The sequence below is a fragment of the Hippichthys cyanospilos genome, chromosome 16, assembly GCF_059441005.1.
Source record: "Hippichthys cyanospilos isolate Australia breed blue-spotted pipefish chromosome 16, RoL_Hcya_1.0, whole genome shotgun sequence".
NCBI lineage: Eukaryota > Metazoa > Chordata > Actinopteri > Syngnathiformes > Syngnathidae > Hippichthys > Hippichthys cyanospilos.
In genome coordinates this window covers 16,739,437-16,751,643 of record NC_142384.1, presented here as the reverse complement: position 1 = coordinate 16,751,643, position 12,207 = coordinate 16,739,437, and the positions used below count along the sequence as shown (strand labels likewise).

Sequence of the window (12,207 nt, the reverse complement as noted above, 5' to 3'; positions counted from 1 at the left end):
GTCGGCTCGTACGTCCGCGCAGCGCGTAGGTGTCAAACTCCAGTCCTTGAGAGTTGGCGTACTGCATGTTTTCTGGATTCGTTTTTAAGCTCCCGCAGAGTTTTCGAATAAGCTTAATATGAATCATTCGGCGATGATCAAATGATTAGCTTATTAGCGAGCTCCGCAGGAGCTTGAAAATGATCCTAATCATTTGAAGCTGAAGTTTTTGAGGGAGGAAATCAGAAAACGTGCAGGATACCGGCCCTTCAGGACTGGAGTTTGACATCTGTGCTTTGGAGGGATTCTTCCATGTTGTCACGTTTGTAAAATAGCCACTGAATTTGATACATGCAGAAAGCGGTACATGCTCAATGAGATTTTTGTGGGAGAGATTTTATGTCTTGTAAGATTGATAATGTGATTTTTACATGCTCAGTCAGTCAAGTTAAAAAGGGGTGCCATTGACTGGAGTGCTACAGTGTTGCACAAAGGGTTAATAGGTCAGACTAAGGCCAGTCGAGGCCTGTTCCAAGTTCCTTTTTTTTTTTTTTTTTTTTTGCACATTTGAATCGAGACATGTCAGTATTTTCACTTTTTTCCAAGTGCCTTTTTTACTCTAGGTAAAATATAGAAGTTAAACATTATATGGTGTTAAAGAAAGAGCAGATTTTATGAAATATATATATATATATATTTTTTCCTGGTTCATGTTCTGTGTTTGAACATGCAATGATTTCAGTTGTTAAAGTCTCCAATTGCTACAACATAGCAGTGTTCTCCTGTTTTAGAGGAATTTTATTACGATATTGGTAAAAATGTCAATGAAAAGAACAGTTTAATAAAGTTGCGTTTGATACAAACGATGCTTTCGTGTTTGTTGTCTTAGACAGGAAAATTCACAAATGAACACAATGGGCATACCAACAAAAAACATAGGGGATTATTAGAAAGTAAGGCAGCTGTGTATGAAATACCAAGCCTATTCATTTGTGTCCACTTTGGTGGATGTTGGTTTTTGCCTTATATCTTTTGATTCGTCGGATCTGCCCAAGTAAATCCCAGCGTTCTCAGTCAAAGTCATCTTAGCCTTTTCAACGGCGCCTCGCGTGTCTCGTCAATGCACAACGAGCACAAATAAGCGGGAGGTATAAAACGTTGGACTTACCCACCGCACCGACTCGACGACAGATCGCCGAGGACGTCAAACGACAAAGCGGAAAGGCAATGAAAGGGCGACATTTATTGGGTTATAATTTACAGGGGGCACAGGGAGCGGGGACGCCGCCGCACACTTCAAGTTTCCGTGTTTTGTTGTGATTCCTGCTTCTGTTGCTGCCGCTGTTGTTGTTGCGCTTCGATATTTAGTTCCTCGTCCAAACGCTCTTTGGCCCGCACCACCTGCACATACAGGCAAAGTCACAACGGACACCGAAACCAAGGACGGCGTCTCACAGAATCGCGCGGCTGGGGGATGCGCGTTGGGGCGAGTGAAGAGGTTCTTATCGACAACGGTTAATGCTTTTCAATAATTGCGGTTTTCCAAACAATTACAAATGGCCTCTAGAACTTTGCTTAAGTGCGCTGTCACCATAGCAACGGAGGAAAGTGCCTCACAGCAAAAGCTCAAGCATACTTACTTTTGATTGCAAGTAAAACGAACCGCCCACAGACTTGTCGTTGACTTTAAAGAGATGTTCGTAGTTCTGGAACAGAATGCAAACAAGTCAAAGTCAAGTCACGGTCAAACTAAGAAAAAACTAAGACAAAAAAAGACTTGATATTTCCAAAAAGATGTTCAATTCGGTTATCGTCCATTAGATAACTTAAAAAGCGGTGATGGGTCGAATTCGAAATGAAAACAAAATACAGAGGTCAACATCATGCGCTTGTAGTGTCACCGCCGTTCTTTCTTACCTTTTGGATTTCCTCTGGTTCGAGCTTGGAAACATTGAGGATCTGCTGGGCCTCTTGTAAGCTCATCCCAGAGATGCTGGTGGCCGCCGCCGAATGCTGACCGCCGCTGCTTCGCGCCCGCGCTGCTGCCTGACTCGCTTTGGCGCGGATGAGAACGTCTGTGTTATCGCTAGTTTTAAGCCATTTGATGCAAACCGGAATTTAATTTCAGAGAGGAATTAGTCAAAGTTGACTTGGCTTCATGAGAAATATAGAGCTGAATGTCACCCTCAAAGCAGTGGAAAGGAATACTGCATTTGGATCAAATATTGCCAACGACAGGCAGGTAAGTGATGAATTGAAGAGGCCCTATTATGGAGCCATGGGGAACACCTGTGATAATTAATCAGACCAGCGAAGGGGGCTCGTTTGGGGAATTTGGCGCCAAAGTCCAACTGCCTTGAGTTTGCATAGTAAAAAAAATCATTTCAAAAGTCAACACGACTAATCTGTGATGTAAAATAAATGGATTTAGGACACAGTTTTAATCTCCTGTGCAGTACGTTACAGAACTTGTCATTTCAGCCATATAATATGCTTACTTAAACTTTTCAAAATGAAACATACCTGCATATTCTTGTTGCAAGGCCCGAGCGAAAGCACGGCCCACTACCTGAACCCCCATCACGATGACTTGGGCTAAATACTTAGCCTGAAGAAAATATGCCCGCGGGGAGGGGGGGAGGGGACAAACAAACAAAACATTAACCATAGATAACAAATAGCTCTTCCATGACAAATTTCAACAGATTATTCAGAGAAGTATGGCAAACAAAATGCCTGGGCTGGGCAACACATTTAATGAATTCGGTTATAAAATTTGCAAACTTCTGAAAGATCTTTTGCACAAGAGGCGGAATACAGGATGGGTAGTATAGACGCGATATGAATAGCTAATTTTTCTGTACTAGCTATAAATATTGAGTATATACTACAAAAAAATTAAAACCTGTAGCCGCGATTGTATGAATATTTTGCGCTTGATTTAATTTTAAACAACCAAAACCTTCTGTAAAAAAATGTTTGTCGAGTTAAACACTTCTAATTAAAACCCTGTCATGTCCAGACTGTAAATAAACAGCTGAAAAATAAAGAAACCGTTTTTATTTTTTTTTTTACCACAACGCCCAGTCCTAGGACTTGTTGAGCAGTTAAAACAATAAAATCTCAAGGCTAACGATGGATAATGACTATGAATTTCGATAATCGAGAGGCTTACAACACTTACTATTACAAAACAGTCATGAATAGTTATATTAAATTGTCCCCTGGGAAAAGTGACGGTCTTCTTTCGCGACAGTCACAGAAGCCAACTACCACAATGTCTATAAACTCAAGAACGACATATGTATTTAAAGAAGGTATTTTCTTACCATTCTGTCGTCGAAAAACGTCTCTTTGAGGACGGAGTATTCGTTTTCCCATGCAGGAAGAGCATTGAAGGTTACGCGGAAGTGACAAAGTTCACGGATGCATGTAAGAGCTGCTTGTGCTTTAGTGTGACATCTAAAGGCGGGGAGGGAAACTGCAGCATTGTTTTAATGTATTTAAAAATGTGAGTGCGCCATATTACTTGTCAAACGTCTTTAACTACTAAGTTATTGTGCACAAACTATACTTTGTAGTCATTTTTTTCTTCATTTTGATTACATTTTCCCTCCTGTATCAAATATTTAACATAGATGCATGTACATTACAAAAGATTGCATTACAAAAGACAAACTCTTATATCGTGTTTAGTCTTTTGAAATGTATGATTTCATCATTTTTATCATATTTTTAATGTGTAACTGTTCCGTGATCTGTGTTATGGAAAAATCTACAATATATACATTCATAAACTAGGTGAAATGCATGTATCGTTATTAATAAATACAGTATAAATTTAAAACACGATGCCCGCGTAATGTTTTCCATTTATATTCCTATGTAATCGCATACATGGTGAGATAATAATACGAGAACAAATGAATAGAATCAATGCGAAATTTAATGTAAAGACAATGTTGGAAAAATAACAAACGTGAACCCCGTAACCTCAAAATGTCCTGAACTGTTTTTAAAAAATAATCACAGTACTAGTATCTCAAAAACGACAAAGTATGGCATCCGAATATTACAACAAGCAAATACATATTACAGTACAGTATATCATTGCGGCAACATTGAGAACATTTGGAGTTCACATGGAGGATGTAAACAAACCCTGATCCAGTTGATTGGAGTTGGAAAGGAACCCACAACCCAAAGTGCCGTACTTGTACACAGCTTCGTTAGAAAATATCAAAAGTTAGAAATACTAATACTACGATTGATTGCCCGGAAATGTACTAATTGGGTGAAAATGTCATTTAAAACGAGCCTTAACTCATTCAATCCCAAAGACGTCTTTTTAAGTTTTTTTTTTAAGTAATTCAATCACAAAGATGCATTTTTACGTTTTTTTTTTTTTTTTTTTAAAGAGCTTAGTCATTGTTTGGGGGGAGGTTTTGGTAATTAAGTACTACAATTCAGGTACTAATAATTCATTATATCCTAAAGTAGTTGAAAAAAAAATCTTCTGTTGGGATTAAATGAGTTAAAAATAAAGCGACAAGCCAAATTGTACACAGCTTTGTTGGAAAATATTCAAATACAAGTGGTAGGAATACAGCAGCAATAGAGGACTATGCAGAAAAACAAGAAATAATGTAAAAAACATCCAGTTCATGGCCAAATATGAAGACTGGTGACCCTGTGGCATCCTTGAGTGAAGACAAAAACGTCTCAGAAGTATTTCATCGAAACAGAGAAAACATTTCCCAGATAATAACAACGAGAATACGATTATTACAATCTTTTTTTTTTAAATATACGCACTGAGAAGAAACTTATGTAAACCACACCCACCTTAGTAAATACGTGAAATTTTGGAATATGGGTCAATTAGTATCGGAGTGAAAGCCAAACGAGTAGCAGATGAATTCCCGAATGTTTCCCTGTCACATTTGAGCAAACGATCGGCCACATCATACATTGAAAAATGTCACATAAAAAAAAAAAAAACATACAAAACCACCCCCCCCAAAGAAGAAAACAAAAAAAAAACGAAAAACGACCGCCATTGTACAATTTTGTCGGAGTGATTTTGAAAGGCAGGGAGTGCATTCAGCGGAAGTGTGTGAAAATCTTCTCTCCCGTCGTTTTTAATCGTCCTGTGAGACAGTACACATATGGAACAAACAATAATAAATTAAAAAATAAATTAAAAACACAATTCAACCTCCCTGATCAATGTCACCCCACCCGTCCATTGTCATCCAAATTTTATCCATCTCAAGGGGCGGCCATTTTCCCATGGCTGTCGATTGAAAGTGACATCACAGCTGTGCAGAGGTAACGACCAATCACGGCTCAACTTGCAAAAGTCACGTGACCTAATCCGGAAAACGGGTGAGCCAACTGTGACGTCATTTTCAAGTGACAGCCGGTGACAAAATGGCCGCCTCCAGAGCTGGCTAAACACAGGCGGATTTTGAATAAGAATCTATGTGTCTTTCAAAACTAATAGCTAGATTGCTCAAATAGATGCCTTATTTTCACCATCAAAAATATAAAAACAGGTGGTAATTACACAGACTTCAATCAAAGTGAAAAAAATAAAAACGTTTTTCCCCCCCGTTTTTTGTTTTTAATATAATTCAACTCATGATGCACTCTTAGCTCCTGAGTGAGTGCAGGATCATGTTAATGGATCTTTGCAGAGGATCAAAAATAAACGCCGTATTTGTTCAACGATTGCGTGTGTCGCTCCACAGCGATTGTTCAAGTATCTGAATACGGCGACATAAATAATGCTTGAATATGATTCACCTCCATCAAATTGCATCTCGATATTCCCAAATTGCTTCATCCGAATGACATTGATATTTAGGGGAAAAATTCCTCGACTTTTTAAAACAATTTCCACCCTTCTGACTTTTTGTACTACGACGGAACGCTAAAAACGGAGAGATTGCGATTCCTCGCACTCACCCATTCGTCCTCGTCGACCCCCTGGAAGGATTCCTGGGGCAAGGGCTCGTCCATGTTTCCCAGTTTGGCTACCATGGCCACCAGGAGCTGCGCCGCCATTTGTGTGGAATATACTTTATTCCCACGCAAAAGCGCCGCGTCGAACGCGTCGACTCACCTCCTCTTTTTTCTGCTCGTCGGACTTTTCCTCCAGGTAGAAAGACGAGGGCATGTACTTCCTCACCGGGGCCTCTTTGGGGGCTTCGCTGACTGACAGCCAATTTCAAGATTTCACCGACAGCCGGCGAGAGCGAGAGCGAGAGAGAGAGCGCGCCAGACAGCTGGCATACCTGGCGCCATGTCCCCGGGCCTCAGGCCGATCTTCCTGTGCTGGCCGTCGGCATTGTCGAGCCAGGCCGAGGCGCTCAGCGCCGGCTCCCAGCATGCCGCGGTGTCCGGGTACAAGTCGTCCTGGAAGAAGTCTTTCTGCGTGGGAGCGCACAGAGGTGCGGGATGTAAAACGACGGAGGCGCAGCGTTACGATCAACGGTGGTATATTTGGCCCTTCAACGCCACGTGAAGCTCATCGACTGACGTCAATAGAGTTGAAACCGCCTTGAAACCAAGATGTCAAAAGCTCCTCAACTCACTGCAACAGAGTGAGATGGCGGCAAGATGGCGCCAAAGCACCACATGAAGCTCCTCCATTGACTTCAACATAGCGACCAGGTACCAAGCGCTCCGAGATACTCCTCGACTCACTTCAAAATAACTACCCGCCATCAAGATGGTGCAAAGGCACCGCGTGAAGCTCCTCAACACACTTCAACAGAGGTCATTAGCGCAAAGGTGACGACAAAGGAGTATTACGAAGCTCTTTGAATCACTGTGACACATTACCGGGCGCCAAGGTCGCGCCAGTGCGCAGCATGAAGCTCCTCAACTCACTTACACATAGTCTGTTAGCACAATGATGCCGCAAGATGGCGGCCAATCACTAGCTGAAGCTTTACTTATTTGGTCATGACGGCATCAATGCATGGCATGAATCTTACATGGATATTAACTGGCACTAAGTTGGTGCCAAAGTACCACACAAAGCTCTTCAAGTCAGTTCAACCTCGATAGTTTGCGCAATGATGTTAAATGGCGACAAGAAAGCATCATATGAAGCGCTTCAAATGACTTCATTTTTCTATGCTTACTTTGGCATCAAGACGGCCTCAAACCACTCCGGGGAGCTCCTCAACTCACGTCAATGTAGATCTTTAGTACAAAGATGTCAAAAGATGGTGGTGAAGCACCATATGAAGCTCTTCAACTCACGGAGTCAAACTATAGCTGGCGAGCCGGTATCCTGCGCCTCTCCTTAACACGGCTGATTCAAATGATTAGCTCATGAGAAAGCTCTGCGGGAACTTGAAAATGATCCTCTTTAATCCGGTGCGTTTGAGAGTGAGGGTTAGAAAAGATGCAGGACACCGGCCCTCAAGGACTAGAGTTTGACACATGTAGACTAAATGTAGTTCTCTGAGCCACCATGCCGCCATTTTGTGGCATCTCCGAGCCAAGGAACTGTGCCAATGCACTAAACGATGTTCCTCGACTCACTTGAAAATCCATCCCGAGCGCTCGGATGCCACAGAAATGTCCCTAAGTCCAACGTAAAGCTTTTCAAATGACTTCCAAATAGCTACCACAAGAGGGCGCCCACGTTCCTTGATAAGGAGTCCACGAGTCCACTAAGCGTCAGGGTTGGCTCACCTTGACTCTTGGCACCTTGAAGACCACGGGCTCCACGGCGGTCTTGGTGAGCATCAGGGCCGCCGCTATCTCCACCTCGCGCACGTTGCACTCGCTCTTGGGCAGGAAGGCCAAACCCTGCGACCCGTCCCAGCACGTCGGTTGGAGACGCGCTGTTTGAAGACCAAGACGATTACGCCTACCTTATGCGGCTCCGGACTATTAAAACAGCTGCACTCCAAAAAGTAGGGCTCCTCTGGGACGATCTCATAAATATAGACCCGGGTGTCGCCCTGGGAGGCAAAGACAATCCCTTGACTCTTTTATTCGCATCCTTTGTGTCCCAGAAGCCAAAGAGCTTACTTTTCCGGTGAGGAAAAGCACACTGGTGTCTGGGTCGTAGAAAGGGATCAGTGTGGAGGGGGAGACGTTCACGGAGAAGCTGGACACCACGCCGGAGGACAGGGAGGCGGCCGAGTACAGGTAGACGCCTCGCTCGCTGCGGCTACACAACAATATACGCGTGTCGGGGGACATATTGTCAAGACTGTCCATGTATCTAGAAACACAATCTGGAATCCACGTTAAATAACATCATTAGTTACATTAGTACGTTGTTTTTAAATAGGGATAACCGAGTACCGATACCAGGTAGCCGATACCTGGCCTTATTCGAAGATATCGGTACTCACGATGGCGCTAGAAATTAGAAATGGAAAGAATAGAAAATTGCCATCAATTTATTGATTTACTTTCTTTTAAAACAATTGTGTCCACACTAAAGTCCAGGGGCTATTTGTGGCCCGCCGTCGACAATCAGGGATCAACTAGAAATAGCACGTGTGTCTATTGTATTTAAAAAATAGATATTTTTTTAGAAGGTTAAAGTCTTGGACACCCTTGTTCGAAATGATCCGGTATTGCTTTTGATGGAAATTTTGTTCACAGGAGAATGAGTGGTATCGGTACTTGATATCGGTGACTACTCAAGAGTTTAGTTTTTGCACTGGTAACATTCTGGAAAAGAAGTGGTATTGACATCTTGTCATACCTGTTAAATCCAGACACCAGAAGGTACTTGCCCTCACACACCCACACCACACGAGCGCCTCTGTGGCCATCAGGGCCTGGACCCTCCTAAAACGCAAACACGTTTTTTTTTTGGAACATATCAGGCAATGGAACACATATGATACGTATTTTCATGACATTAATTAAAAATTCAAAAACCTTCATGAAAGTATGCACTGTCATTGATGAACAGGGGCGTAGCTAGATATTTTTTGGGGGGTGGCCAGGCTTACACAACACCTCTATAATTTTAGTATATGAATTTATAGACCCTCCTAAAACGCAAACACGTTTTTTTTTTGGAACATATCAGGCAATGGAACACATATGATACGTATTTTCATGACATTAATTAAAAATTCAAAAACCTTCATGAAAGTATGCACTGTCATTGATGAACAGGGGCGTAGCTAGATATTTTTTGGGGGGTGGCCAGGCTTACACAACACCTCTATAATTTTAGTATATGAATTTATAATTCAAGTAATAAGTTACCGTCTTTTCCGATAAGCCGCGATATGCGTAGCTATCCATTTTAACTTGGCTAGCAGCGAAAGGGTGGCGTGCACTAACCTGCACCGGTGCATCCGACTTGCGCGGGTCGTAGATACGAATTTTGCCGTCTTTGCACACCGTAACCAGTAGTTTGCCATCTGGGCTCCAAGCCATGCAGAACACCTAAATGAGACCCAAACCAGAACCAAGGTTAAAAAAAAAAAAACAAACAAAAAAACAAAGCCAATAAACAATGCGCATCCATGTTAAATAGAATAAAGGCATATTATATGTTGCAAAAAAAAAACACAATTTCATCAAAGTGCCTTAGAAAATATACATATGCAATCTCTTATTTTATTGCAGTTTCACTTCACAGTGCGAAAATAAAGCGTGCTACAACACAATTTAGCAAAAAGTTGCTTCATGTTCCAATGAATTTACTCTTAATTGGAAAACTAAGCTGCACCGTTCCTGCATGAAATGCGATTTGCAAAGATTTGACCTTCAACTTATGATGTTGTCCCACCTGATCGCGGTGTCCGGTGAGGAGCCGCACCTGCTTCTCATCTTCCAGGTTCCACAGTCGGACAGTGAGGTCATAAGAAGAGGACACCAGCAGGTCGCTGGCCAACGGGTGGAACTTGATGGAGTAGATTTTCTCGGCGTGGCCTTACGAGGAATCCCGATTTGCTTCCGTTGTTCGTTTTCTATCTGATTGAGGTCATTTGATGGACTTGGTTTAAAGTTCTTACCTTGCAGGACGCATTCAGGCTTGGTCAAAGTTTCTTTGAGACCGCCCTTTGGTACCCGCCACACTCGGATTTTCGCGTCCTCACCAGCTAAACGCGCACGACGTCGCATTTGTCACGTTTGTCCTTTTGTCATCCGCGAGTACGCGTGTCGGCTGTCACGTACCCACAGCGAGCCTGCGTGTGTCAAAGGGGTCCCAACAAAGGTCGGCCACATTGACGGAATTCTGTATGGTGGGCAGAGAAGTGTCCGGCATCTTTCCTGGCTTGGAGCGCTGAGAAAAGCGTGACAACTCATTCATTAAAGGGCCCAACTTTTTGTAGCTCTTGTGTCAATTTTGACCGATTTGGGCGATTGATTCTAGACACATCCAACAAAAAGCATTAAAAGAAATCACCAGAAGGGGGCATTGAACGACATCATAAGGGGGCGTGGCAGCCTCACTACAAGAAGCGCGGCTTCGGTAAACGGGACGTTTCACTCGCTGGTTAGCGATATCGAGACCAGAAACTCACATGAGAAGAAATTCGATCGCCGAGGTGCCAAATGTAATTTCTATGCCTAATTTAAAAGTGTCAAATTATTCACATCCTTCTCCTATGTGTTTTCCGTTCCCTTTTGACGGCGTACCTCAAAAACGGCAATCTGACCGCCGGATATGGAGAGGGGCACGGCGGCGTGCAGGCGATTGACGCAGAAGCCGTCACACTCGCCCGGCGTGGTCAGGTTGAGGTCACGTACGTTGGTGATGTGCGTGTCGCGGTGCAGCACGACGCCCTGGATGTTCCGGAACTTGGACGTCAGTCCTGCGTCACACGGTATTGACAAATAAGGAGAGGCGCAATTGCTGTAATATCAGATAGATTCAGACAGATGAAACGTCATTTCAATTTGTACTAAAATTATTTTTTCGAAAGATATTCTAACAATACATGCGATATAGTTAAAAGTTTTTGTACTGGATTTTGACTAGTTCAAGTCACTTTACTTTTGTTTTAATTTTATGACTTTCTCATAGCTCTCTTGACAAACGGAATAGCCGAACAATTCAAATAAAACAATCCAATTTGTACATAAAAAAAAACAACTCTGACATAATTAAAACAATGAACTTATTGCACAGAATTACAAATAAAAAACAAAACGACGTGTATCTGAATAAATATTCTGAAATTACCAAAATATGAAATGAAATAAACGTATTGCACGTAAAACTTTGTACAATCAAATTACTGTCGTGGATTTTTAAAAGTTCAAATCACGTTGGTTTAATTCAGTGAAATTGGTTTCTTCTACCGCTAGAGGGGGCTAACTCAACATTTGACAAACGGTAGAGCGTAACAATTCAGATGAATAACATAATAATGCAACTTGTAACCAAGTTAAATTTTAAATCCTTTTCGTGTTATTCTTTACGTGTTGAATACAGTTATTACATTACATTTAGGAGCTTTTAACGATCGTGTAATAAATTTACCGTACTGGATTTAAAAAAAACTTCAAGTCACATTAGTGATCATTGCTTTAGTTTGGTAAAAATGTTCTAGATTACATTAGTTGTTTCCGCCTGATCGTGTAAGTGGGTTGTGCATGCATTTGTGTGTTTGTGTGTGATGAGACCAATGAAGTTCTGGAAGGCTTTGGCCGCCTGGCCCGGACTCGGCGAGGGCAAGAAGCCAGAGGACAGGCCCGAAGTGGAGGAGGGTGAACGCGACGTGGGGGCGCTGCTGGTGGAGGTGCTCAGGGGACTGCTGGGGGTGGAACAAGCGCTTGCTGCCTCCTGTTGCAAAGATTTAGATTTCTGGGGGGTAGAGCTATTTGCATTGAATGCAAATCTAATTTCATGCTTTTCAATGCCATGGCAGGAACAATTCAGGCTTCTTTTCAAATTAAAAGCAAATGAACTAGAATATGAAGCAAATCATCGTTAATTTATGTTCTGGTGGCTCCTTTGCAAAACGTAAGCCTTTATACGATTTTCCTCAACGTGAAGGGCCCGGGGCAGATTAAACTGACATGGCAACACACATGCTGAAATCTGATTGGATAAAAAAACAAATAACAATCACACCTTGCTCTCACCACTGCTAAAATCCTTCTTCGGTGGAGTCGGATTGGCTAATGGAGGCTTGGTGGCTTTGGGCCGCTTGTCTGGATGGAGGCTGACTTTCTGTACCTGAGGACACACCACACCAATGGTCAGAGGTTGGGAGTCCC

General features: G+C 42.5%; 1 protein-coding gene across 3 annotated transcripts in view; it reads right to left on the bottom strand.

Annotated features, from left to right (window-relative positions):
• Positions 1-1,202: 1,202 nt before the first annotated feature.
• coro7 (coronin 7) overlaps positions 1,203-12,207 on the bottom strand; it is a 75,882-nt gene continuing 64,877 nt past the window's right edge. For 2 of the 3 annotated variants that reach the window (XM_088436274.1, XM_088436273.1), the window contains 15 exons: positions 12,062-12,166; positions 11,611-11,770; positions 10,621-10,796; positions 10,156-10,264; positions 9,993-10,079; positions 9,767-9,909; positions 9,316-9,420; positions 8,723-8,808; positions 8,035-8,176; positions 7,875-7,964; positions 7,693-7,809; positions 6,279-6,414; positions 6,107-6,198; positions 5,950-6,036; positions 3,908-5,129 (listed from right to left, as the gene is read on the bottom strand). In XM_088436274.1, the coding sequence (XP_088292400.1) occupies positions 5,121-5,129; positions 5,950-6,036; positions 6,107-6,198; positions 6,279-6,414; positions 7,693-7,809; positions 7,875-7,964; positions 8,035-8,176; positions 8,723-8,808; positions 9,316-9,420; positions 9,767-9,909; positions 9,993-10,079; positions 10,156-10,264; positions 10,621-10,796; positions 11,611-11,770; positions 12,062-12,166 (1,644 nt within the window). In that variant the 3' untranslated portion in view covers positions 3,908-5,120. Of the gene's footprint in view, positions 1,381-1,619; positions 1,686-1,896; positions 2,034-2,502; positions 2,588-3,907; positions 5,130-5,949; positions 6,037-6,106; positions 6,199-6,278; positions 6,415-7,692; positions 7,810-7,874; positions 7,965-8,034; positions 8,177-8,722; positions 8,809-9,315; positions 9,421-9,766; positions 9,910-9,992; positions 10,080-10,155; positions 10,265-10,620; positions 10,797-11,610; positions 11,771-12,061; positions 12,167-12,207 lie in introns of those variants that run through there. The other variant, XM_088436275.1, reaches the window with a different exon arrangement.